Source organism: Apis cerana, linkage group LG13 (assembly GCF_029169275.1).
Source record: "Apis cerana isolate GH-2021 linkage group LG13, AcerK_1.0, whole genome shotgun sequence".
Taxonomy (NCBI): Eukaryota; Metazoa; Arthropoda; class Insecta; order Hymenoptera; family Apidae; genus Apis; species Apis cerana.
In genome coordinates, this window is record NC_083864.1 from 3701253 (window position 1) to 3728547 (window position 27295).

Sequence of the window (27295 nt, forward strand, 5' to 3'; positions counted from 1 at the left end):
TCGACTCTCTATGAATAAAAGATTACTGATTTAATGTAGAAACAGCTGATTCGAATCTGTGTGTCAAAAGATTCCAAAAAGCTATGTGTATTATTTATTTTTCATATATCTGAATTTGAATGACTTAAAAATTGTAAAATAATCAATATTGAACAAAAATATGTCTTACCGATACGGAAATTTCCAACGAAATGAAGTCTCCTGGCGAGTTGTATTGTATTGCATACATTTTAAACTTTGTTCTTGTATTAGATCATGCCACCTGTAAATTGTTGTTATAAAATTTCTGTTAGCAATTAACAATGGCAGATACTGAGAAAATATTTGTTTGTTCTTCATTTGGATGCAATATGGTAATAAATGAATTTATTTTTTTTAAAACTGAGATTGTTTTTTTTTTATTATTTCTTTTAATATTTATTATTCATTAACATGAGATCCTAATTTTTGATATATAGAATCTAAATAGTTTTTTTATATATTGTGATAGAGTTTTGCAGATGAGGATCAGTTATTGGTTCACAAGAAAAAACATGATATGATATTAAATCTTGGAAACAGTTCCAAGAATAGTGGTTTTGTTGGTAAAGATTAATTTTAATTGAAATAATTTTAACAATTTAATTATATCCCAAAATGAAGATAAAGAACTAAAAAATATTTATGTACATTATATGTAGCAGACCAAACACCTACGCCAACACGTTTCATCAGAAATTGTGAAGAAGTTGGATTATTTCAAGATTTACAAAATGTAAATCCTTTTGAAGAAACTTTTAGAAGAGCAGTGGAATCAGGAAATACTGGTACTCTTACGGTACCAGAGGTAAATAATAAAACAATTAAAATACATATAAATATCTATCTAATATTGATTTATAATCTAAGTATTTTTTTTTTAGGCTGGACTTACAGATGATACTCTACACACACCTCATATATTTCCCCATATTGCAGATGTATTGTCTAGTAACAATCAAATATTATCTGAAAACTCTGTGCCAGAATGTAGCAGCATTTCAATTGAAAAAAATACAGAAGGAAAAACTACCATTGATAATGAAGTTTGTACTTCTGTGAAACTTAGTGAAACGGAAGAGCAAAATTTGTTAAAAGAAAAATTTGAATCAAGTGTTGAACGAAATGTAACATTAACAGAGAATATTATCGATCAGGTTACACATACACCAATAATACCGAAAGTTTTACAAGAACAATCCAATTCGCAATTGTAAGCAAAAAGTATAGAATTATTTGTTCATTATCTTTTAATTAAAAATTAAATAAAGCAAAATAAAGAATTAAAATTAAATTCTTATAAAGGTCGTTTAATGGTGAGGAAGTTCAACTGTTGCTAAAAACAGCCGATGGAAAATTAATGCAATTATCGGCGATTCCACTTTGTGATTCTGTTGACACGACAAATGTACAATCTTTGAAACAACAAACAGTTGTTATAAAAACAGAACCTCTTCTGCAATGTAATACTAGATTACAGTCCAAAAAACCTGCTATTTCTACATTGTCTCTAGCAAAAATGGTATTTCATTATATGATTTAGTATAAATAAAATTATTTAATTTTAAAGATTAATATTTCTTGTATAATTATATAGAAATTAAAACAAACTTTAACAAAAACTATCGGTTCGCAAAATCAAAAACCCAATGGTAATCTTCGGAAAGATGAATTAAATAATGCGAAAAGAGAAAATAGAAGTAAAACGATAGAGGATCAATTGAAAAAAAAAGAAATTCTTGAACGTAATCGTGCTAGCTCCATGAGAGCAAGAGCGAAAAGGAAAGCGTGGATACAACAACTTGAAAGAACGGTCACTAATGTAAACGAGACGAACGTAGCACTCCAGATGGAAATAAAGGTTTTACGAACGGAAGTTGCTAAATTAAAAACACTTCTATTGGCTCATAAAGATTGTCCAGTTACAAAAGCAATGCAAAAAGGTAATTTGAATAATATAAAAATAATTGCTAAAGATTTTATTGTCCATTCATGTACATTTTTACAGGAAATGGTATAATACTCGGCCCAAAAATAATATCTGTAAATTCAGACACTATAACCAGTCCAATTCCAGTGACATCAACAATGAAAAGATCTACTTTTTCTTCCACGGAAGTGCCTATTATGCCAAAGAAAAAATTATCTTTGGCACCATCAAAAAATCCTATAATTTTTCCAAAAGTAGATTGCAATACAAATCTATCGATTCCTAATGCCACGTTAATTAAAACTGTACCTACTCTGAAGATTATGAGTGTCAGTCAACTCTTAACAGAAAAGGAAGAAACAAAGCCAATTTTTATCATGCAAAATCCAATAAAAAAAATAGAAAATTCCACTAGACAAATAATTCAAATAAATCCTAATTACGAGATTGATCAAAGCGCATCAAAGAATAACGAAACATGAATGTGATAAAAGACAAACATTGTGCGATAATCGTTAAATGATTACAATTTCATTGATATTTTGATAAAAAAATGACATAGAATTAGAAATATAAGTCGATATGTGTATAATGTAGATATTAAAATGTTGCGCGTTGAAATTAAATTAAGTAAATTTTGCAATGTTGAATGATATTGAATTTCTGAATTGTTTCTGTAAGTTAAAATCTTGCTTGAATTAGAAATGACAATCAGTGCGAGAAAGATCAGAAGGAGAAGGGAAAAATGTGCAGAGAATTTTGACTATACTTTAATAGTTGAAAAATAGTATATGGAGAATTTTCTATTTTCATATGTGAATGATACTCCATATCCATGTATATAAATCTATGAAAGGAATCTTGTATTTTTTATTTATTATAATAAATCCAATATTTTCTTGCAATGCGTTTACATTCTTTATTTTATCTAGTCTTGTCAGTTTTATAAAAGTAACAATATGTATATATATTCTTCTTTCCTTTTTATCATATATGTTATAAATATATTACAAATTTATTAAATCAATATAAAATTATACAATCATATAAATTATAAAATTATAAAGCCTTCTCATACATACAATATAATACAACACAAATCGTACAATTTTTCCTCCATATCGGATGTTAGAAGTCTCACGATGATTCTGTGACCCTCGGGCCCTTATCAGTTCTCCGTCCAGTCGTCTAACAATTCTACACCGGACAGGAGAATGATAAGGGGCTTTGGGCACGAAACGCCTCGAAACTCGAGGCTACCTAAAAACTTCTTTTACTCGATAATATCCATCATGTCCCATCTATACATTCCTGTAAATTTTGAAAAAGGATACTACTTTGCTCATCTTCCGAAGAGTATTGATTTCCTTCTTCTTACATCGATCGTACGTTTCCCTTTTCCTTCGTTATCATCTTCTTTTTCCCTTCGAATAAATAAGTAGCATTGATAGAAAGAATTGATCATATTTTTCCATCCTGAATGGTATCCATTTTATCGCGTAATTTTATCTAATCGCTGGAAAAATTTATGTTTATCCTCCGATTACATAAAATGTGCCGAGTTAGCTCGCGACCGATCTCACATTTTGTGAGCGAGTTTACGCGTCTCTCTTATGGTAGGATATTACAATGGTCAAAGAAAGATAGCGAAACCATGCTGAAAAAGGCCTGTTACTTTTTCGACAAATAAGATTTCCGTCCCTTGAGTCACCACCAGTGACTCACACGCCCAGAACACAACGAGCCAAGTGAGATGTAACTGAATTATCGGTTACTAGGTAAATACCAACGGTTTTCCTACATCGATAAGTCGGTTCGACAGAAGAGAGGAAAACATTCTTTTCTTATTTCAACTTATCATTCACGAAAAAAAAGAATTCCCCTGAAGAATTTCATCTGGATATGGTATAGAAACAAATCGAGGAAGATACTAAGAGATATAATTATAAATCGATTTTATGTATGATCGATATTGTTGTATTAAAAGAAATGAAGAAAGAGACTCGAATTGAATCATTGCTATATTTATAAATTTTTCTAGAAAACGATATGAATTATATATTATAAAATACAAGCAACATAAATAATTCGATCGTAAAATGAAGTGGCACTGATGTTTGTTTGGTGCAATGATTCAAACGAGTATCAAGCGTTACTTGTGATTCCAACGAGGCATATCATTCTTAGAACCCTTAATGCTTCCATGTTTCCCGCTTCCAAGTTGTGGACGGAAATAGATCATGTCGCCCCTCGCGAACACCCGACTTTTACGGCCCTGAATCAAACTCGTATGGTTATTATACAACAAACGCAATCTTCTAACCTTGGTCCAGACAGAGCAAGTTTCTTTTCGATGTCCGCAGGAAATCATGGATTGTGATCGTACATTCTGCGAACGACGCTTTTAATTCTCGATAGACATTAGGAACGTGGTCTTGATCAATTTTAAAACCTCGACGAATTATCTTTTAAAACATTCCACTTTTTAATACAAATAATAAGCCTGATTTCTTTCTTTCTGTGTGAGAAAAACTAAACTAATACCTAACGTTTTCGAGAGTATAAAATATTTTACAAAACGTTCATCTTGCACGAACATGTGAAATTATATCCAAATACGACGATGAAGAGTTAAAAAATTAAAAAATAAACCTTCTTCTTCTAAATATAAAGAATAATGTTACTTGGACATTTCCAGGAAATACCGATGGTAAAGAGATTGTCCTTTATGGGGTTTCCAACGATTAACGGCCCGTGACTTAATTAATATCGATCTTATTGACATCAATTTGTCGTAGTAGCAGTAAATTCAGAAATCAGTAGTCAGACGCGAACGTGACCCACTTATCTACTTCGCTAGATTTTCTTTCAATTTTCTCCTTGATTTTAACGACGTTATCTAAATATCGTATAAATATTTAAATATTATCACATTTTGTTTTATATTAATTATGTTGAAAAAGATACTTTACGCATGTCTTTTTTTAAAACTGATTTCAAAAGATTAACATTATCGAAAATAAATATTTCTAGCTGTATAAAATTATCTCTCAAAGTTCAACAGTTCAATAGTAATCCACGTATATGCATGCGTTATTTTTCTTAGAAAAGTAAAAAATAATTATATATTTTCTCCTAAACTTCTTAACAAATCCTGCTTTAAAGAGGTTAATCTGAAATACAGTTCTGGTAGTCAAATACTACTTTCCTAGATAAGCACGCGTTATCTATTAATCCACGCAATATACGTATATATAGCTTCTAAAATTGCCTTGATATTTTAATCTCGTACAATCGCTTATACATATAAAAAATAATATATAACAATTCTGCACATTAAATCATTAAATAATTTTCCATCGATATTGTGAAATCGAATTGATAATGTAGCGTCGATGAAGATAAAAATGTGTATTCTAAACAAAATAACAACGATTCACAGAATGTCACAGAATTCTTTCGTAAAGTTCCAGAAACACGTGTCAGGCCACGTGTTTTCTAATTCGTAAATTTAACAAGAGGAATTTATTTATAAGCTCGAAGAGAAATTATTTTTGAAGATCATACATGATCAAATGCACGGCATGAATATTACGATTATTTATATTCTTACTTTTTTTTTCGAAACGAACCTCATAAAAATTCACGTACCGCCGACATTTCCTTTGTTCCATGCCGCGGAACAATTCTTCTATTTCCGAAAACAAAGTATCACGAAAATTACATTAGAAACGAAGAAAAAAAATTTTAAAATCGTCGTTAATTTTTCAACGAGATAATTAATCATTTTGATACATTCGTGACGTAAATAAGAAGAATATGTAAAGGACAATGAAACGATGGACCGAGAAAGAACATTATCCTTAACAAAGAAAAAAATAAATGCTACGAAATATACTTTTCGAAAGAATTTAGTAACACATATACGTGTCAGATAATGAAACCACGTACTAACGAGATAATGATAATGGATGTGCGCGATTATACGAGGATATCGGCGAAATGAAATAAACAGCGTGCAGGGAGACGACCGCGTGATTTTACGCCCCTGAGTCTGAGACAATATGTGGTCCGATAGCCTTGAGACATAAGTCTGCTTCCTTTTATTTTTACATCTGACCCGAGACAACGACATTCTTTCGCGGCAAAATCGGTTCTCTTTTCCCTCACGATCATGCTCCTCGAAGCCCGCCACCGCGATACGCGAATGTCCGATAAACGCTCTACGAAAAAACGACTACCTCGTTCACTGGCTCACGCGCTACTGACACTACTACATCACACGATAGATCTCATTTTCTCGCGGTTCATCACGAACAAACAGATCGCCACGCGACTACACACTCGGATGATACCGAATAAATTTCTAACCTCCTATCCCATGCAGACTGGTCTTTGACCGGTCACATGGCGCGAACCGGAGAGCGACCGATCGATCTGCGTCCAAAATACCCCGTACTCTGCTGCTCTCCCTCTAACTTCCCTTCCTCTCACTCTGTCTGTCGCTCGGCTGCTGGCTCGTGTCTTCCTCGCGTTTCTCCTTGTCGTCGAAAATCTCTCTACGCGTATTTTCTCCACGTTATCCACCGAAAATCTGGTTAAACGAAAATGCACACGCTCCTCGGCAAATAACACGATGCGCGTAGTATGTATCTAGTTCGAGAATAAGCCGCACCGCGAGGAAACACAGGCGGCGAGTATCTTTTTTTCTCCTATTCTGGCTGTAACGCGTGCAAGAGAGAGAGAACTCGAACGCAGCACAGAGAGAGCCAATCGTCGAGGACCCACGTAGTCGGATGCTGATGTAACGGAACCGGGGATTGGTCGCCGCGTACTCTCGTCGCAATGCTCGTGAATCATCGAAAGATATCGATACCAACGATGAGCACGCGTCACGAAATGTGTCTCGCGCACTACTGAGCCATTCTACGATCGGATTCGGACTTTTCGGGCCGGTCACTCTTCGCCAAACGCGAGAGGGGAAAGAAGCGAAGGCGGTTGCCTCGCTTTAGCTCCCGTTCCTCGTCTCTGTCGGGCACACGCGTGGCGCCATCTTTGAATTTCCCTCTCTTTCTCGCCTCTCCCCTTCTCTGTTGCGCTGCACAACCTCTCTTCTCCTCGCGCCCCGATCACGCTCATCTCTTTTGCGCGCGCTTCCACAGATGCTTCGGAAGGCACCCTGTACTCGAGCCATCTCTCGGATTTTGATTTTTGATTTTCCCATGGAATCTTCTGAATTTTCATTGGAGGAAAGGAGACGCTCGACGAGGCAAGAATTTCAGAGAGAAGTGGATTCTGCGGCGAATGGCACGTGCTTTGCGCGTCGTGTGGAGGAAAGAGGAATCCCATTGATTCTTCCTCGGCGTGAGAATCTAAAAGATTTACATCTATGAAATAAATTTCACGCGACGCGTTGTATATGTTACGATTTTAGTTAAAGATTTTTTTTTTAAATAAAAAAGATTTTTGGAAGAAAGAAGAAGGATGAGGACTCGCGCCAAAGAGGCAAAAGAAAAATAAAAAAGAATAAGCTCTTCGTTCGAATTTACCGGCTATCGTTTCGCGTGGGTACTGTGACTATCCCATTCGCGGTTTTAATTACGTATTTAGACCGAACTTTTCCCTCTTTCCGATGATGTCCTTTCGAGCTAATTAAAAACCGCCTCGAGTGTCTCTCTTAATTCTGATGGAAGCTCGCCAGAAGTTTGCTTTTCATCTTGGAGATCGCGTTCCTGGCAATAAAGGGGTTGCTACGACTACTTAAGCGCACAATTGATGGTAAAAATCGCAGCCAAATATCCGAATACGGATGCAAATACAGCCGCCAGGCGCAAGAGGCGGAAAGAGGTGGAGAGATAACGGGAACAGAGATAGGGATTTGACTTTTTTTTCTCTCTTTCTTTCTTTCTTTCTTTTTTTTTTTTTTTTTTTAAATGACCCAGTGAAACGGATTCAAGGATCTTGGACAAATTAGCGGATAAATTAGAAATCGTTGATGGTGGAGGGGGATAAAAAAAAAAAAAAAGAAGAAAAAAAGGAGGCAAACCGAGTCCAAGTACAAGACCAAGTAAGTACAATGAAAAGCTAACCGAGAGGGTGGAAAGCAGATACTAACACTGGCCCGTGGAACGAAGTGACTCGATATCGGGGAGTGTCTCGGCGTTAGCCCCGAATTAATTCGTTGGGGCGGCTGGGGGATTCTCCATTACCAGCGTGGAACGAGCAGCAGTAAAGTGTTCCGCCTTAAAAAGAATACCTTCACCTCCGTCTCGTCTCGTCTCGTCTCGTCTCGTCCCGAGGAATTGCTCCTTCCTACCACCATCCTCCTTTCTCTCCTCGAGCTCTCCCTTCCCCACCCCTCCATCTTCATCCCTTGCTCCTCTTCCTCGTTCCACCGGCAGCAAAACGAATTGTCTGAAAAAATTTGAAAGAATACCCTGCGCGTCTAAACGGGCATTAAACGGTAGAACAGTCCGTTTCCACGATATTCACGCGCCACTCGACGACGACAATTTGCGAGCTGTCGAAGGCTGGAGTGGGCGGGAGTACAGCCAAAAATATCCCGCGACGTTCAACTCGATCCCTCCTACAATTAATCGTTTCACGATTTACCAGCAGAGAGAGAGAGAGAGAAAGAGAGAGATTTAAATTACTTTTGTCGTGGGTCGTTCTTTGGCCAAGCTTCCGACCTCGCTGTGCATTACATTCGACTCACGCGATAAAGCGCAGAAGCCCCAATGAAACTGGACCAAGTGAAAAGGAAATAAGATTCAATTAAACGAGACAGTTAATTGGACAATCTTCTTCCCCTATTTACGGGGGAAACCTTGCGGGCTCGAGGTTGGCTCGTTCGACATTTGCAACGGTTAATACACTGGTAATTACAACTGTCGCAATTACCACGTAGTCTCCCCATCGGTTGCCTCCTATTTGGAAAATCCACGGATTCGTCGCCAGGCTTCCTTGAATGATCGATAGTCCCCCGATAATGTCCCGAGTTAATGCCATAACGGGAGGTTCACTAGGAAGTTTCTGCCTTCTGAAAAAATAGCTGATTATTTCTTGAAATATTTTTCTCCCCGATATCGATCATCGGCTGGCCATTTCGTTCCTTTTATGGCGGCGTAGCATTCAGACCAAGGACCCGTATTCGAGAAGGAAATAACGTTGTCCATGGGCACACGTGTCGCGCAAAGGCCGATCTCCAAGTGCCTAGACTACTACCTCCTCGTCTACCTCGTTGCGGCCACTGCGAACCATAGCTGGCCTGACGTTCCATAAGTGTCGGACTAATTATATTCCATGGCCGGTGACCTTCGCTCGTGCCAGCTGTTTTCTAGATCTGTAAACGCACGAGAAAAACGACACTGGTTAATACCTTGTGTGTCGGATTTTGTTCGCGTGAAAATTTATTGAGGTTTCCTTTTTCTTTTTCTTTCTTTCTTTTTCTTTTTTTTTGAAATTTGAACGACAAAGAAGAAGGAAAAAGAATCGAAGAAAGACGAGACAATCGATCGAGAGGAGCAGAAGAATATTCAACAATAAATTATAAGCACTCTTTTTTGAACGTTTTAAAAGAATTGAATACAGTACAGCGAATCGAAAGAATACGAATACGATTCAGATCAGACACGAGTCTGTTGTCGTTGCGTTTCGAGGTTGCCTTTCCGAGATAATACTTGGAAACGATTTGAAACCGCGCGATGACTGATGCGATTGAAAATTTGCAAGAGTGAATATGCGGTGAATATTCCCGTCGCAGGGGACAGAGAAGAATAGTGGCGAAAGAGGGGAGAGGAGGGACAGGAGGAGGCCGCATTGAAACATTGTGGACGAGATAAGGCCGGAATTTTCAGTGCGGATAATGTAAAAACTCGGGCTACTCGGTGTTCTCGTTGTAATAATCACGAATGGGGAAGAGAAAGCTTTTAATCTTCCGCGTATAGGTTTCGAAAGACGGGAAAGGAAAAAAGTGAAAAAGAGAAAGAGATCTATGACCGGGCGAGATTGGTGTGAAGGGAGCAACGAGGGATTGGAAAACGAAAAAAAGAAGGGAGGAAAGAAAGAAAGAAAGAAAGAAAGAAAGAAAGGGGAAAAAAAGAACGGAGAACAAACAATCGTTAACCGTATTTACATAATGTTTCAACGGATCGTGAATATCACGCGGCAGTATGACCGTGTTGCACCCTGCTCATTTTAATTAACCTATTCTGCTTTTCAGCCACCAGCTGGAAATGTAATTATTTAACTTTCGGCGCATCTTCCATTCGCTTTCCCCCGCTGAATAATTAAACCAACTTTTTTTCTCGACGCGCGTTTAGCGTACACGCCGCACTCTGTTTGCACCCTAGATTTCCACTCTTTTCCCCCCTCGTTTTACCCGACGAAATTCGCCAAAACCAATAGGAAACCGAGCCGTGAAACGTGCGCCAATTATCCGATAATTATTCCACGTTGATCCGCGATAAATAGGCTTTGATCTATGCATCTCGTCGAGATGAAATACAAATCAAGATGCAACTCGAGAATCTCCGAATCGAGAATCGAGTTTCCAACTTTCCGAGGAAGGAATTCTTCTCGAGCAGAAGACAACCGATAAGAAATTGGAGGAAGCGTCGTTAAATCGAAAAAAAAAAAAAAGTTAAAATATTTCCAAAAAGGGAAAAAGGATCGAGGAAGGATTTATCCTCAGGGTGTGTTTCGAGAGTTGGAGAAAACAGGAAGGTCAAGGTTAAACTTGAACACCATATGCACATATTATGGGTACAATTTCACCCTGCCGCGTGTTTCTTTTCTCACTTTGTCCGCTTTGTCCCCTCTCCTATTCTGTTCTCTCCTCTTTTCCCATTCTTACTCGTTTCCGCCTGTCATCCTCTCCCCCTTTTTTCTTCTTTTTACTTGTTTTATTTTTTTTTTTCCTCTCATTCGTTTCTACAACATCTCTTTTCGGAACGAGAACGAGAGAAGGATGGAATCTATCGAAGCAGATATAGGTGGTTCGTATATATCCCTTGTTGAACCGGACCAGCTTCTTTTATTCGTCGTTTTCTATTTACGGTGTACGCTATGGTCAATCTCCGGGGACGTTGGAATGACAAGGCTACTTGGCCGGTATCCCTGTAGTATACCCTGTGTAATCTTTTTTTATTCAGCCCTCGTGCTAGTTTCGAGGATGGATGGGAAAGAGGAATGACTGTAAAATGGCGAAGCAACTTCGGGAGAGAAAATTAATTTCACGTGCATCGAAAAAAAGAAAAAAAAAGACTTGCTCTTTATCTTTAACGAAATTACTTGTTACACCGATCGATCGCTAAATTTTGAACAAAATTTAGAACTCCGCTTTTGCGGAGAGAAAATTTGCGGGAGGAGAATGACGACGACGACGACGACGACGAATTCGATCACCTCTCTAAACTTTCTGAATTTCCAAGATCAACAGATTCCCAAGGGGCGAGCAAATTTTCCTGCTAATGACGAAGATTCGGTCCCGCGATACACCCACGCACTGATTACGAGAACCGGAGGAGAATAATCTCGATTTCCCAGGTCACTGTTCTTTGACGAGGTCGATGTCGAGAGGTGTAAAAATTCGGTTAAAAAAAAAAGAAAAGAAAATACAAATCTGTTCCCTCCTGAGGGGGAGAGGACAGAGCCGATAATAGATAATAAGAAATGGAGGGGCGACGCCGTCAAAGAGCGAATAATTTCTATCGGATGCGTCTATGATCGGCCACGGTTACGTGAATTTCGGCGGGTTATTCGTAGAAAGAGCTGATAATTTTATATAACTTTATGGGAGTGTTCGAGGACAATTTTGTAGAGGCATTGCCCCGCCACTTCAACCGTGCTGTGAACGCAGGGATCGTCACAGGTGTTATTTTTGAACGAGCTTCTCTTAATTCTCACCGCATACCCCGATGTTCATTACCGTGGCCCGCATTACGCCGTATTTTCAATTGTTCCGAGCGTGCAACCTAATCGACAAGCATAAATCTTGCATCTCGGTTATGCGGACCCCTCTTTCCCCCCCTGCTAATCGATACGTCCGATCCATCTTGCTATCGAGACTAACTAACTTATTTACGATATAACGTACCGGTGCACGAGAGATTCCTTTTAACAGTTACACATATACACGGTGGGAATTAATTCGAATTAATAAATTGCGAGAGAGGAGAGGCGATCGAAGGGAAAAAGGGAGAAGAACAAGGTGAGAAATATTTTTTTTTTTTTCCTTTCCAGAAGAGTGTGCAACACGCCCTTTTCAAAGGCATCCACTCCAACTAGCCACGCCACCTTCGACACCGATAAATTGAAATTATTGGCGCGGCTCGCCGCACATTACTGGCTCGTTAGCAAGATATCGCGTTTGCGAGTCGGTCCACCCACTTTCCGCCTCGTTCTCATGACTTTTTCCCCCTTTTTTTTCTTTTCTTTCTTTCTTTTTCCATTTCCAACAGGCTCTCCGTTTTTTCAGCCATTGCACCACTGTCAGAAACGGGGAGAGAGAAAAAGAAAGAGAGAGAGAGAGAGAGAGAAGGGAATCGGATCGGGAAATTATGATTCATTAAGAGCTAGATTCGGGACACGTTCGATGGTGTGTAATTTGCGATAGGGGCGCATTTTCGTTGAAACGAGAAAGCGAGAGAGAGAGAGAGAGAGAGAGAGAGAGAGAGAGAGAGAGAGAGAGAGAGGGACGAGAGACATTCATCGATTAATTATTTGGTGGACTTTGAAATTCCTATTGAGGGATCGACGAGAACGATAAAGGCCTCTCTTTCTCGTGATTAATTTAGAGACTATATCCGGAGATCGAAAGATCGAAGATCGATGTTAAAACAGAATATACGATAAATATATATATATGTATATATAAGAAATTTTTCGAACGAGCGTTGAATGAAAACGCATTACTCCTCGTTATCGCTTGCTTTGCCGCTATCTGGATCGAACTTATCAAACCGCGGAAACGTGGCATTGTATTTATCACCTAGCTAACAGTTAGATAACGGGGTAAAAAAAAGAAGGAAAAAAAAAAGCTCGAATTTACTATACATTGTTTCACGGTCTTCAAAATCGAACTTGTTAGCTTTCCTTCCTCCTCCTCTTCCTCCCCCTCCTTCTACCGATGATTTATTATCGCGAGGTATTAATTGTCCATTTATTTGACAAACGTGTTTGATGACTTTGATTGGAGCAAGAGGACATGCAATTGGTACCAAATTTGAACGATTCGTTCGTTTCGTACTCGACGAGTAAATGTTGATTAATATGTCGATCGATGCTTCTTTCCAATTAAATGTAACATCCATTATAACGAGTTGACAATTTCCTCCGTGTCGTCGATTATTTTCGACAGGTTGATAGGATATTTCGCTGTTTATCGGCAATGATCGCGTTACAGGATGATTCGTTAATCATTTCGTTCGTCCGTTCCCTCGATTCTCTATCTTTTTTTTTTTTTTTTTTGCATAATCAACGCCCCCGAATAATCGTGTTTTTATTAACCGATCAGCTTCAGTAAAAATTTCGTCGCGAAACGAAATGGGGGGCGGGTCCGGTGAAGGAAATCCAGTACAGGAAATCTCTATAAACCTATTCGGATTGAATTTGAGAAATGTTCTCTCTCTCTCTCTCTTTCTCTCTCTCTCTCTCTCTCTCTCTCTCTCTCTCTCTTTCTCTCTCTCTTCTGTAGAAAAAGACAGGCCTTCTCAAAGGTTTGTTTCATTGCAACGGGTGGCGGGCAAGTCCCAGCGGGTATGTGCACAAAATGCAGACTCGTTCCATTTACGTATTCTCAAAGACTAGGCGAGCTTTTACACGGTTCACCTTGAGCCTCCGCTCGAGAAACATTCGAATTTAATTTCACCGGTCACCTTTTTAACTATTTTCTCATCTCGAGAAATGTAAATTATATATTTCCTTTTTTCTTTTTATTTCCCCCCTCTTTCTTTTGCGCGAAGATGGCGCCAAGATCTGAATATTCAAAAAGAAAAGGAAAGGAAAGGAAAGAAAGAAAAAAATTTCAATTCGAGCGTAAAAATTTAAAAGCTATCTCGTCAAATCAAATTTCCAAATGCCGACATAACGGTAGACGGCCCGATCGATCGTATGTATTTTCGTCCGTCTCAATTTGTCCCATGAATCGAACGTGTTCCGTCAGAAAGGAGTGCGGACCTGCGAGCTGTGGAATGGCGGATAAATCGATTTCTTCCGGAGCTGGTAGCCCGTGTTGTCGTGTCTCCGCCAGCGGACCGTGTGCCATCCATTCCCGCTCTGTTTTTTCTCTCTCTCTCTCTCCCTCTCTTACACACACTCTCGTCGAGACGAAATAACGCTCGAGGCGGCTCTTCTTCGGTCGTCGAAACAACGTGCACGAGGTAAAACACTCGTTGTCGCGACACCGTGCTTGGTAATTAGCATAATTCTCGAGGAAATACGAAAATTCGCCGAGACACACGGGTCTCGTCTAGGCGGCCGTTCTCGTTCGTGAACGTTCGCGAGAGCACAACTCGCGAGAGCGAGGAATCGTTGTACGCAGTCAGCGGCACCATCAGCACCACCGGCAACAGCAGCACCACCACCACCACCGCCACTACCACCACTACTAGCACTACTACTACCAGCACCACCATCACCGCCACCACCAGCACCACCACCACCACCACCACCGGCTTCAAGGCCCTTCAAAGTTCATCTGCCGACTCGAAAACTCCGCTTCTCGACACAGCTAGATGAAATTTCTCTCCTTGCTTTCTCCCTTTTCGAGAATCCTTTTCGAGACGGTTACAGGGGAGCACGGTTCTCTCTTTTTCATCGCCAAGTATCGTCGCTTTTCATAATTAAGTATAACCTTGTTGCTCGCCCCTATAATCAAAGGATTCCTCCATTCTCGATCCTCCTCCCTAGCTTCGTCTAGTGTCTCGTTTTCGTGAGGATCGATTCCTAAGAATGACGAATGGGAGGAGGGGAGGAGATCGAGCCGAGAGAGAATTTTTAAAAAGCTTACGTCGCTTCAAGATTATCGAGAGAAAAAAGAAGCACCCGTGAGAGAGGGAAAAGTTTCGCCACTGGACGGGTTGATTGTCGCGGAAGGAGCGAAAAAAAGGAGAAGAAAGAAAAAGAAAAAAAGAGAAAAATCGGAATGAAACCCGGATCCGGAATGTTCGCGCTTCCCGCAAGAAAAGGAAAGAAGAAAAAGTGCGGTGATCACGTTTGTTCCACGAATCTCCATTTTCGCCTGCAAGGAGCAGGGAAAGCCAAGAATGAATCCCCATCCCTCCCTCCTCCTTTGCCCCGTTGAGCCTGTTAAATCCAGGCCAACGTTCCCCTTTTATTCAAAAGAGCCAACGAGGAACGGCTTTTTCGTTGAACACCCGGTAAACTTGGCCGCTCGACGAAGAAAGAAGATTCGACGGGAAGCCGTTTCGACGACAGGGTCAAAGGTGACGGGGGTCTCCGAGGGCACGAAATGCTAATGTGCCGACCATTGCATTCGAATTATCGTTGTTATACGGTTGAACGGTGTCGTATGAAAACGTTTTATTTTTTTCTTCCTAACGAAATTCCACGCGATTTCTATCGCGGGAGAGAGAAGAAGGGGGCGAAGAGAAAAAGGAAAAAGAAAAAGGATAGTTCGGGGAACTATTAAGCGAAATAATCGGGAGAAGGTTTATCGATATATTGATTAAAATCAAATTTATCGCGATAGGAAGATGCGAGTGGGCAATTCGAAGTGGCGTTTCGAATTTGATTGGCAATAAAATGTTCGATTTAATTAGCTTGTCGAGGGGGGAGGGGGACGGTAAATATCGATGAAAATTGAAAATCAAATCTTCTATCTGGCAAATTATATTTTTCAAATATTATTTGCCCGGGGAGAGGGATTCGTTAACGAAAAAAAATAACGATGAAAAGCGATAGGGAGGTAAGAAATCTAAAACTAAATCTAAAACTAAATCAACGATATTGCGACATGTTGCAACGTTCAACACGATGCTAACCTTGCGAGACGAGTTCGTAACTCTTCGAAATTAACGAAAAAAACTTTCGCGACTCCCTTTCGATACGAAGGAAGAGCCTTTTTCTCTTTTCTTTTTTTTTTTTTGTTCAAACTTTCTTCGCGGCTTTGCGCGTTCTTGCACACCTGACCTGGTCCACGATGGGCTCGGGATTTCGTCGTTAATTTCGACACAGAACCGAAATGCTGGTATATCGCGAGTATAAAGTTTCGCTCGGTACTAACGATTTCTCTTTCTTTCTTTTTTTCTTTTTTGTTTCGCGGAACCAACTTCTAAAATATTCGCGTGGCCCCTCGCGTAATCGATACGAGAACCGATATCTTTATCGCTCCCGTTATCGATATCGAAACTGGATTAACAACAATGTTCGACAGCGTGTTGTTTCCAGGCCAACCATTTTCTCGCTTCGTCTCTCCACGTCGACAAGTCAACTCTCTCGGTCGATTTCGTTCGTTCATATTCATTTTTTCCTTTTTCCCGTCAACGTAAGTGGACGTAAGTGAAATGCTAATTCGAGATCTGAAATTATAATTTTTTCCCGATTTTAATGTTAAAACACGCGTGCGTCTATATAGACGCATAATAAGCTGTCGCGTTTTATCGTATCGTCTACCATTCTTCGAAAACGCATCATTGTTCATTGACGCGACTCGAGGTTACGAGTGAAAAATTCTACGATCGAAATTCAGGAAAACGCGGCTCTCTCTCTCTCTCTGGAGATCGAGTGTTTATATCTCGACCATATCTCCGATTCCGTTCTCTCGAGGCAAATCGTCCCATGCTCCATTCACGGAACCATCATTCACTCGCCTCGAAACTTTGTGTTTACCCGCCTCGATCGATCGACTTGCCTCGATATTTATTACGCAAGCTGTTTATACCGATTCCGCTCTAGCCGTGTTACGTGATTCGTATTATTATTCGTTCCTCTTCCATGAAGAAAATAGTAAATAGGGATTGATGCGCGGTTTTTCGAAACCGTTTGGTAAATATACCGTTTAATATCGTTCGTTACGCAACGTAACGACAGCGGGAAGAGAGAGGAAAAAGGAAAAGAGAAAGAAAAGAAGCGAAGAGAAAAAAATTGCAGCACCGCTGGAAAATTGGAGAAGCCAATCTCTTTTTTACAATCCGGCCCAAGATTATTAAAGTTTTCGATGATCTTCGTTTCGGAAACCCGCCGCACTTTCGGAAAGAATTTTCGAATTTTCCTCCTCCCTCCCTTCCCCCTTTTTTCTATCGATATTAAAAAAGCTGTTGCGGCCCAGCGGCAAGAATTCACCATTTTCCCCGAGCGAACTTGGCTCGCACGCCGGACGATTATTATGTTTCCCAAGTAAACAGTGATATTAGCTTGTCGGCGCATGCAAATATTGCTTTCCACGGAAGAAATGAGATTTTACGCGGAACTTTTTTAAAAGCCCCGAAATTACGACGGAAAATTGAAACGGCGCGGGGCGTGCAATTTATGCGTCACCTTCGCCCAACTTCTCTCCACCGTCGAAAAAGCGAAGGAATGGGGAGAGGAGGGGGAGGGTTCGGGGATCGAACTTTTTTCAACGGCGCGAAAAAAAGAGCCGAAACCCCCTCTCCTCCCCGTGGACAAGATAACAAAGATCTTGTAACAAGTGGTTTCGAGGCGGGACAATGGCGCTAATTGTTCGCATCGCGATGCGAGCCGCAGTTTTTCTTGGACGACGGCGAGGACGACCACGGCGAAAGAAACCATCGATGACGATAGCGATTTTTTTAAAATTCAAATTACTCTTCGAAACTTTACGGCTTTGTTCGTTATATCCGTGTATATCGTTCCTCTCGTATCCGGTCCCCCCGGTTTACTTTCTGATAAATATTTATACCGAGTTTCGTAGGGGGGAGGGAAACACATTTTTCCGTGGAATCCAAGTTATCGCGATGACGGCCGTTGCGCAATCGCCCGACCATTACGTATGCAAATTCGTATGTGACCGGATATATCGTTGTCTTTCTTGACCTTATCCTCTCCTCCCCCTCCCCCGGAAAATCGTTGCAATTTTGTAAATCGTTCGACTGTTGTATAATAAATAAACGAGCACACTCTCTCGACATCACTCGGCCATCAGAAATAAATTTCCAAGAAATTCTCACGTTCGTGGATTCGAGTGAAAGAGCAGCGGCGCAAATAAGGCATCGGTGCGTTTAATGGGTTAATAGGATGATGACTTTTTCTATCTACTATCTGTTTCCACTCGATTAAGAATTCAACCACCGATAGCTCGTGCAAATCCGTTCCGTTTATTTTCCTCTCGAAAAAAACGAGATCACTCCTCCTCTCCGGAAGAGGAGGAGGAGGAGGAGGAGGATGGGCAATCGTTCGAAGAAATTTTTTTTCGGCAAACCGTGGAGGGATGCGACGCGGGAGGAAGTTGGCGTTCACCTAGCAGAATTGCAAACCTTCTGGGAATGACGGTTTACGTAAGGCCGATTTAATTAAAATTGATGAAGCACGGTGGTAAGCAGCCACGGGGGGAGAAGTTTGTTACACCGAGATAGAAACACGGAGGTGGGAGGGTTCTTCGCTTCTGGTTCTTCGGTTCGTCGAGTCGCGGGTAATTCGCGTTGACGTTGCAGTTGACAGTCGGAGGTGTAACGGAGGGGGAGGAGGAAGGATAATCGTACCACCTGCTCGTTATCAGGGATAAATAATAATTCTTCCGCTTCTTCGTTCGGGGAGGGAAACCGAGCGGAGATTGGCGTTCGAGCGGCTATCTTTTCTCCTTTCTCTTTTTCTATTTTTTCCCCCTCCACGGCAATAGAGAGAGCCACCGATAAAGGTTTTTGCTTTCTTGGCAGATTCGAGGTGGGTCGGGCGGGTGACGGGTGTTAAGTAAACGGAAGCTGAAACGGCGGTTAATGGATTCGGGAACACTCCTCGCTTCATTCGGGTATGCAAAGCGGGAGCAAAGAGTAAACAGAGAAGCATCGGGGGCAAGATAGCAGAAGAGACTCGATGAAAACGATGGGCCCGACCTTAAACGATCAGACACACTTTGGTTAATCAGATTATCCGAACCATGTCCACCCTTTCCCCGTATTTTCCGCGCTTTTTCCCCCTCCCCCGCAAACGACCTCGGCTAATTATCGAATCCGCCCGCCCTTCGACTCGAACGAACGAGTTGGAGCAAACTTTCCCGCGACTTGACCTTCGATAATTCCCAACTCGGCCGATATTCTTCGCCATCTTTCGACCGGTCGGATATTCGAGAGGGATCTGGACGATAAAAGGAAAGGTTGGATTTGTTCGAGTCGAAAAGATTCTCTCCTCCCCTGCCCGAGAACGTACGTCGCGTAATTTTCCTCGAAAACGTGGGAGGGGTGGGAGGTGTTTCGTTAAAGGTGTTCGTTAATCGATAAATTGCCGGCGTTTCCACGGCCCGTGAAGAGTTTAATCTGATCGAAGGGTGTTCGAACGACGTCAGGGGTCGTCGAACGTGCGGACGACCGACGCCTTTCCGCGCACACACTCGCAAACACGTTCACAAACACACACATGCAACGCACACTGCTCGCAAGGAGGGCCGTGATAAATTATCCGGCGGTTATCAGAGTCCGTCTTTAAACCCGATGGAGCACCATTTTCAAACGACCGATGCCTATTTCCCGACCGAAGGGCTGCGGCAATCTCCCTTTCCGTTTTCTCCATCGGAATCCGATAGGCAATCCGTCGCGGTACAACGATTGCTGCAACGGCGGCTGAGAAACTATTAAAACTCCCTCTGCGACTTTTCGTTTACCCGCTAATAAAGCGTTTCTTAAAGCGCGGTGGTCAGACACGTTGTCGCGCAAAATGGACCACGACGAGCGAGAGGAAAATCGATAGGGAGCGAGCGATCGAGCTCTCCGCTGCTTCTTCTCTGCAACCACGCACGTGTCTCGCTTCCCTCCCCTCCCTCCCAGTGGTTCTCCGTTCGAGAGCGCGTCCATCGGCGGAGAGCAATCTCCGATCCTCCTGTGACCCAGACGGCGGAGAGACGGAGGAAGGGACAGAGAGAGAGAGAGAGAGAGAGACGATGGAGGAGGGTGGAACGGTTTCGATCGGACAGTAGTCAGCTTCCGCTTTCGATTCACGCGGGACCCGATGAATACGGGATGCGTACGCGAGAGAGCACGAGGCAATCTCGATGCTAAGGTCAATGTTTTTGGGACGGTCGGAGTGTGGCAAGGGCGAAGCCGGCCATGGAACGAGAGAGAGAGAGAGAGAGAGGGAAAATAAAGAGAGCGAGTTGGACGGAAAGGGAGGAAACGAGAGAGAGAAAGAGAGAGAGAGAGAGCGGTTGCTATGGCGACCGTGAAGGGAGAGGTTGGTTAAGGGGAGGCTGCGAGAGACGAGGAGAGAGTGAAAGGAGAGGGAAAGAGAGACTGGGAAAACTATTACTCTCCTCTCCGCTCGGCCGTCTTTCTCTGTCTCTCCCGGTTTCTTTCTCCCTTCGATGAGGCCTCGCCTCGTTTCGTCCTTCGTCAGTCATCGGACAGAGGGTTTGAAGCTGGAGTGATGTTAATTGCACCGCTACCGCCAGCAGGCAATATGTATTCGTGTACAGAGCGATGCGCCGTAACTCGTAAACGGCAACGACGGTTCGAGCAAGCTCGTTTCTCCTCTTTCGTTCCAAAGGGCGGAAAAGTAACGGCACCGCAGAGAGTAATAGAAAGGGGGAGAGAGAGAGAGAGAGAGAGACGCCAACTTTTGATAAAAGTGGGCTAACGTCGCGTGCTCCTAGCCCTCCCTACCCTTTTTCCTTTCTCTCTCGTTTCGCGTCGATTTAGGCAACGCGATCTCGCGTTTTTGGATCACGCCACGTTTCTTTCGTTCCCATCGTGTTCCCCCCAAACGTGTCAGCCTTTTGATCGATAACGTCGTTCTTGACCGCAAACGCGTCGACGCCAACGCGTCTCGTTTTGATCGTGTCGTCGAAGCTTCTTCTTCTTCTTCTTCTACGCATAGAATCGTGAGGATGGATAGTACAGATGGACGGTGTAGGAGGAGGAACGAATAAATCGGATAAATTTTTTTCGCTGGAGGGGAAATTAACGCGAGATTAACGGAGACGCTATATCAAGTCGAGATACATTGTTAATTTCGCAACGAGCGTTTTAATTAACCCCGATTACGAGATGCGGTATTAACGCGAGAACACGAGAGAAAATAACGGTGGGACGAGACGTTTCTGACAGAAGTGGACTAACTTCACTCGGCATTAATAATATTACGCCGCCCTGCGGGGTGGAAAAAGTGATGGTCCCGCGGACGAGGCGGGGGTCGCGCGAGTTTTAACGCGCGAGGACGTTTAAGGGAGTTTAATTGTGAAATTAAGGAAACCTGACAAATCTATCTTCCGCCCGAGATCTCGAGGATTTAAGGGTAATAAGTAAAATTTTCTCGATCGAGTTTCGAGCACAAGATTTCGCACAAAGCGAGCAACAAAAATTAAACCGTGTTGTGACCCCATGCATCGACGTTCGAGCCGAATCAAGATCGTTGTTAATCCGGATACTATCCGGTTTAAACAGCAACGAGACCGCTAATAAACCATGAACACGCAGACGACAGAGCGGTCGGATGCTTTTAATTCGACTCGAATAATTTCCGGTGTTTATCGCGCGCACCTCCTTCTTCGCCTTCTTCGATATCCTCGGCTCTCGGTTCCTCGAGAATTTTTTAACATCCGTCCACGAAAGCTCAGGGGGGGCCACACGATACAGGACGAGACAATTGCGCCCAATCTTTTCATTCGTTCCTAAATGGTGGTACGTACGATAGAGTGCCGGTGTGAAAGGCGCGACGTGCACAGAGATAGACTAGACAAAGCGATAGCCACGACGAATGCCTCGTTAGTAGGCTCGGCTCGTATAATAAAAATTGAATCGTAACTTCTTTTATCTATCCCTCGAATCTCGAATTACCTCGTTACGTAATAAATGTTGCATCGATTATACGATCGTGCTCCCTCCTCCTCCTCCTCCTCCTCCTCTTCTTCTTCTCCTTCGTCGCGTGGTCGAGGTTAGAGCAACCCACGCCCCCGAGAGGAACCACCACGCGAGAAGAATTCTTTTAAGAATATTAACGCATCCGTTTCGTACCACGCGCGCACATACACACGGACGAGATGACACGAGATAGAAATCAGTTTCTCGCCGCCGGATCTCTCGCGATTTACAGGTTGAGTGACGCGAGCGAATGAAAAGCGAATTTTTCTTCTTTTCTTTTCTTTCCTTTCTTTCACTCCTTCTCTCTCGACCTTAGCATCGACGTGGAGCGTGCAATTTTCCCCTTTCGTCTGCCGATAACTTTATCGGCAGAGAGATCTACATTAGAGGCGGGACAGGGTCGAGGACGAGGATCCGGCGTGCGCATTCTCACTCGCCGGTTCTCCAACCTGGAATAAAGGGGAAAGAAACAAAAGGGGGGAGGAAAAGCAGCTGGCCCGTTCTGGCCTGTTCCTTTTGTAGATTACTCGTACGGTATCGGACACGTAGGAAATAAGATGTCGAGCGGGTGGCGTGACGTCACCGGTTCTTCCACCCTCGAGATCTCTTCCATTTTCCTTCCTTTTGCACATTTTTCTCGCGAGAATCTCGCGAGTTCGCTCACGTTATACACGAGGTACGTGACACAGCCTTGCGCCGATACGCGATAAATTATTTTTATCCCTGATCGAGAGGAGCCCGAGATCCTCAATCGTGGTATATTCGTGGGAAAAAAATAAAATGGGACGAGGGTGTGTATAACGGCGGGGTGTTGAGTAAGAAGCAAGGGAATCGGAGGAAGGAACGTTAAGCACTCGTTGGAAGCACTAATTCTTTTCCAAAAGAACGTCGAAAAACGCTGTCGATCGGATAAGCTATCGATCGGAAACATTGACGACCGTGTTTTCTAATCTCCGACTGCCGGTTGAGCAGGGATGGCACGATACCGGTACGATTCGATTCGATAATCTAGACCGTTAAACGATTATCGATATCGCGTGGAGAGAAGTGAGGGGGGAAGGGAGGAAAGAGAGAAATGCTTTCCAAGATGAAAAGAGTATTGTACGAGGATGAGAGAGAGAGAGAAAAGGAGAAGACGGCGAAAAGAAACAGAGATGCAAAGAGGATGAGAAGAAGTCGACCCCAACATGGCCGTCGAACGATAACGGCCCGCTGATAAGGGCCTACCCTCTCTTCGACGCTTTAATATCTCTCCCGCGCCTGCCTTTTTAATTATCTCTCCAGCGATAATGGGCGGCTCGAGCTTTCCACGGATAAATGTGAAGAGGAGAGGAGAAAGGGAGAAAAAGAGGAACAGAAAGAGAAGATAGAGAACGCGACGACGGTTTCCACGATGCGGGAAGGGAAGGACGAAAAGGAGAAGAGAAGAGAAGAGAAGAGTGTGTGCAAGGAAAAATTCTTCCGGGATACGATGCGTCTGATAACTATTGGCCTCGCCTCTTCCTTGTGCTTCTCTTTCATCCCTCTAGGACCAAGGATCAAAGTTGGAAATTTTCAATTCAACGCGGGGGAAAGATGATTATTGGGAATGAAATTGTGCCTCGAGTTCTCTCTCCTGCCGGAGGAAAAAGAAAAAGAAAAAAAGAAGAAGAAGAAAAAAAAAAGATAATCATCGACGAGTTTCTCGAATTAATTATCTCGATCGACCACGTGTCTAGATGCGAAAATTGAAAGGCAATCAGGAGGGGGAGGAGGGAGAAGAGGGAGTCACGGCAACGCGAAAATGACGAGGCATCCGAGTCTCGAAACGAGTCTCTCGCTATCGGGTGATTGATTCGCGATAAGGCGAATATCGATACCGGTGCCGCAATTTTATCGCGCTTTATCGTATATTTGGAAACCATTCGATATCCTCGACTCGACGACCGTCGAGAAGGAGAAGAATCGTAGAATCTTGGCCCAGCGAAAATTATCGTTATTTTTAATTTAGTTAGACCGGTCACGACGATAATTGAAACGATTTCGTTTCAACGATTAGACAGTCTCGTAACTTTCTTTACGATTAATATCACGGCAATGTGTTCACGACACGATGGAGTACTCGTATAACAGATGGATCACAAATCGTCACGGGGATGACGACGAGCAGCGGTGCACTCTGTCCCAATAAATTTCGAAAACAATTTCGTTTGTGCGAAGCAGAGCGTGGAGGAGGAGGAGGATGGACGAATAGGAGGGGGGAGAGGAGGGATGGAAGGGAAAACAATTTCGTCCCGAAATTTCCATAAAGGCGAAACGAAGGAAATCCGCGCCTCCAGTCACCGTTAATTTTTCATCAGGCCTGCACTTAACTGCAGCTTAATTTCGCCTCTGTACGCGAGAGAGAGCAGGTTGATCGCGATCGTGTCGCGTCGAATTTAAGCTAAAAGGGCAAAAACGAAAGGGGTGGATGGAGGAACGTCCGTCTTCGGGCTTAAAAGGTGTCGGGGCGACTTTTCGCCAAAGATCCCCTCGATTTTCGAACCATTACTTTTTATTCGATCGCCTCCCCTCTCGCGATCTTTCCCCTTCACCTACGCTAACACTTTCCTTCCGCACAACTCCTCTTCTTTTACATTTCCTCGAACGCGGGAAATTCTCGACGAAAATTCTTAAGCGGCTCACAAAGTGACGCGTCGAAAACGATCGAGATGTAGGCCGATGTTCGCTTTACTCGATGATGATTTACTTCGACTCCTGGATACGTAAAATTTATCCGAGATTTTTGTGATAGGGCGTTGACGTGTATACAGATAAAAAAGCGTTAACCTTCCGCGTTCGATACGATGATCAATGAACGGAACGTGGATGATGTAAATGTTCTCGAGCGGCATCTAAATCATCACGGTTAATGGTCGAAACGCGTGTAAAGTTTGCCCGAGCATTCGTAAATACGATCTGTCAGTAAGCCGGACAGCTGGTCGAATTTTTCTCGAGCCGAAACGAAACGACACGGAGGTAGCACAGCTCCAGGCCTGGAATATTACCCGACAGAGAGGAGATACGCCGGCCGGGACGGTATGATCTGTCAATCAATCGCGGAGAAATCGCGAAAAAAAAAGTGAAAAGTGCATGTGACGCGACAGCCATGTTGCGATTTTTCCGCACGCTACGCTACGAGAGGCATTATTTCCAGCATCGGTTTTGTGCTTTCCGGCCATTGAACTGTTCCATCTACACACCCCCCTCCCCCACTCCTATCCTCGCCTCTCCCAATCCTATCCTCGTACTTCGCTATTTTTCTCCAATCTCTCCCGTCTCGATCTGTTCCCATCGCCCTGTTTTCGAAAAAAAAAAAAAAAGAAAAAAGAGTCGCGAACGCGATAAAACCCCAAGTTTCGAAAAGAATCGTTCGAGCGAGTAACTTCCGGCCGAGAGTTTGCTATTTCGATCGCGCGATAGTAAAGTGGATTAAAAAAAGGAAAAAAAAAACCAAATCGAGCGATTCGAGCGACGATAGAGGAAACAGCGGATATTCGAGGGACGCTCGAAAGGAAGATTCGAAACGGGCGAGATCGTTATCCGATCTATCAGGCATTATTATATCGTAACGGGGAAACCGGAGCGAGCGGCATCCTTGGTAAACCGCAGCCCACGTAATGAAAACCACCGATAAAGACGAATCTTTCCTGGTCGGGGCTGCCGTCACGCGAAGGTCAACATCTACTCTTCGGGACAATTATCAAAAGGGGAACGAGGGTCGACGCACCTCCCCCTCGACACCGTTCTTTTCAGAGAATCACGAAAGATAATCCACTTAATTGTTCTTCATCGTCCCTGCTGGTGTTCGCCCTTTGCCTCCAACATTTCCTCCTCCTACTCCTCTCCCTCTATCCCCCTTCTTAATCGTCGAAAAGTGCGGGGAAAAAACAGAAAAGGAGTAAGAAAGGAAGGAAGGAAGAAAGGAAGGAAGGAAGGAAGGAAGGAAGAGGAGACGAGATGGGAGGAAGAAGGGCTCGAGGCGAAAGAAAAGCAAGCACTGGAGAAACACTGGAAGGCTGCTACGAAGGCTGCGGAAATGGGCCATTAGTTTCGTGACGAGTATTCAACGCGACGGATTCTCGTCGTCTGTTGGATGGAAATCCGACCGAATAGGTGAACGTCGACCCCGGTCCACCCTCTTCTTTCCTCCCCCGAGGAGAAACAGCCTCTCGCAAACGACGGCTGCACGCTTACGATAGTATTTACGTTACTGGAGCGAGGCCAGGGGTGGTTATGATAAATTTCCCGTGTACAAACTAATTTCAGAGAGCATAAACTACCCTCCCCCTAACCCCCGTACATCGAGACCACTCTTTGCCAACGTCTTGCAGAATATACTCTTACGTATACTTTGAAAAAGGCTTTTGATTTGAAAGGCCGAGAATTAATTTCATATCCGCGAAAATTTTCCGAACGAGCGTGCCAAGAACGTCGTTTTTTTACGGAATAGAACGGAATAGAAATTAACGGGAAGGAGAGGAAGGAGAGATTCTTCTCGTGTTCATATCCACCGTTTCTTTACACAGCGTCGTATTTTACACGGCCCCGTTGTTGCACCGTACTATCGTAACCGCGTCTGTCTCTTTGTGGCTTTTCCTCCATGCCCCTGCATCCGTTTCCGCTTGTTTCCCCGTCCGCGTCGCGTCACACAGAGGCCAGGGTAGAGACCTGGTATCCGAAATGGGAAACCGTTTCCAAGCTGGTAAGGGGAGAACGATAGCCGACAGACAGGACAGGAGGAGGGGAGAAGGGAGAATCGTTTTAAGATGGCAACCTCGCCTCAATTGCGCGAATTAACCTCTAACGAGAAATCTCGACCTCGGTGGAAACTAGTGGAACAGCGTGGACCACGAGAACAGATTCTGACCAAGCTATTTTCTTAATTCTCACAGTCGGTTCAGAAAGATGAAGTTCGATGAATTTACGACCAAGTAAGTACGGATTCGTTCGAGTTTCCGGCCGCGATTAGATAGATAAGAAAAAGTAGAAAAAAGGAAAAAAGAAAAGAGATCCGCCTACACGTGCGATTCCTTGGGACAATAGAACGAGAAGTTATCGAGCACCAATTTCGATTATCGACGTTACGCGATATCTTTCTTTCCACGAAAACCAGTCGCTTATCGTTGACAGCTTGCAGTTTACAGCGAAAAACAAGGGGATAGGTTAATGGCGCGCCATGCCACGTCGCGGAATCTAATCCAACCGATGACATAATACCGCAAAAGTTGCACCGATAAAACAAGATGGAAATAAATGGTCCGCTCGCGAACACCGATTAAAAACCGTATCCAACCAAATTATTATCCCTTTTATTTCACTTTTATATATCGTTTATCGTCTC

The 27295-nt window shown here is 43.0% G+C and overlaps 1 protein-coding gene and 1 long non-coding RNA gene across 5 annotated transcripts in view; one reads left to right on the top strand and one right to left on the bottom strand.

The window, feature by feature from the left end:
• Window positions 1-11034, top strand: LOC107998814 (cyclic AMP-dependent transcription factor ATF-7). 2 transcript variants are annotated; one of them, XM_017058294.3, is made up of 7 exons: window positions 1-353; window positions 491-584; window positions 684-826; window positions 903-1231; window positions 1324-1540; window positions 1616-1961; window positions 2027-11034. In XM_017058294.3, the coding sequence occupies exons 1-7, from the start codon at window positions 303-305 to the stop codon at window positions 2428-2430; spliced, it is 1584 nt and encodes a 527-aa protein (XP_016913783.1). In that variant the 5' UTR covers window positions 1-302; the 3' UTR covers window positions 2431-11034. The 2 variants fall into 2 exon arrangements, with proteins under 2 accessions (XP_016913783.1, XP_016913782.1); XM_017058293.3 differs by having other exon boundaries at window positions 2-353; window positions 681-826.
• The window catches only part of LOC107998819 (uncharacterized), a 20188-nt gene continuing 737 nt past the window's right edge, over window positions 7845-27295 (bottom strand). For 2 of the 3 annotated variants that reach the window (XR_009832349.1, XR_009832348.1), the window contains exon 2: window positions 7845-9290. This is a non-coding gene — a long non-coding RNA (uncharacterized LOC107998819). Of the gene's footprint in view, window positions 9291-21909; window positions 27292-27295 lie in introns of those variants that run through there. The other variant, XR_009832350.1, reaches the window with a different exon arrangement.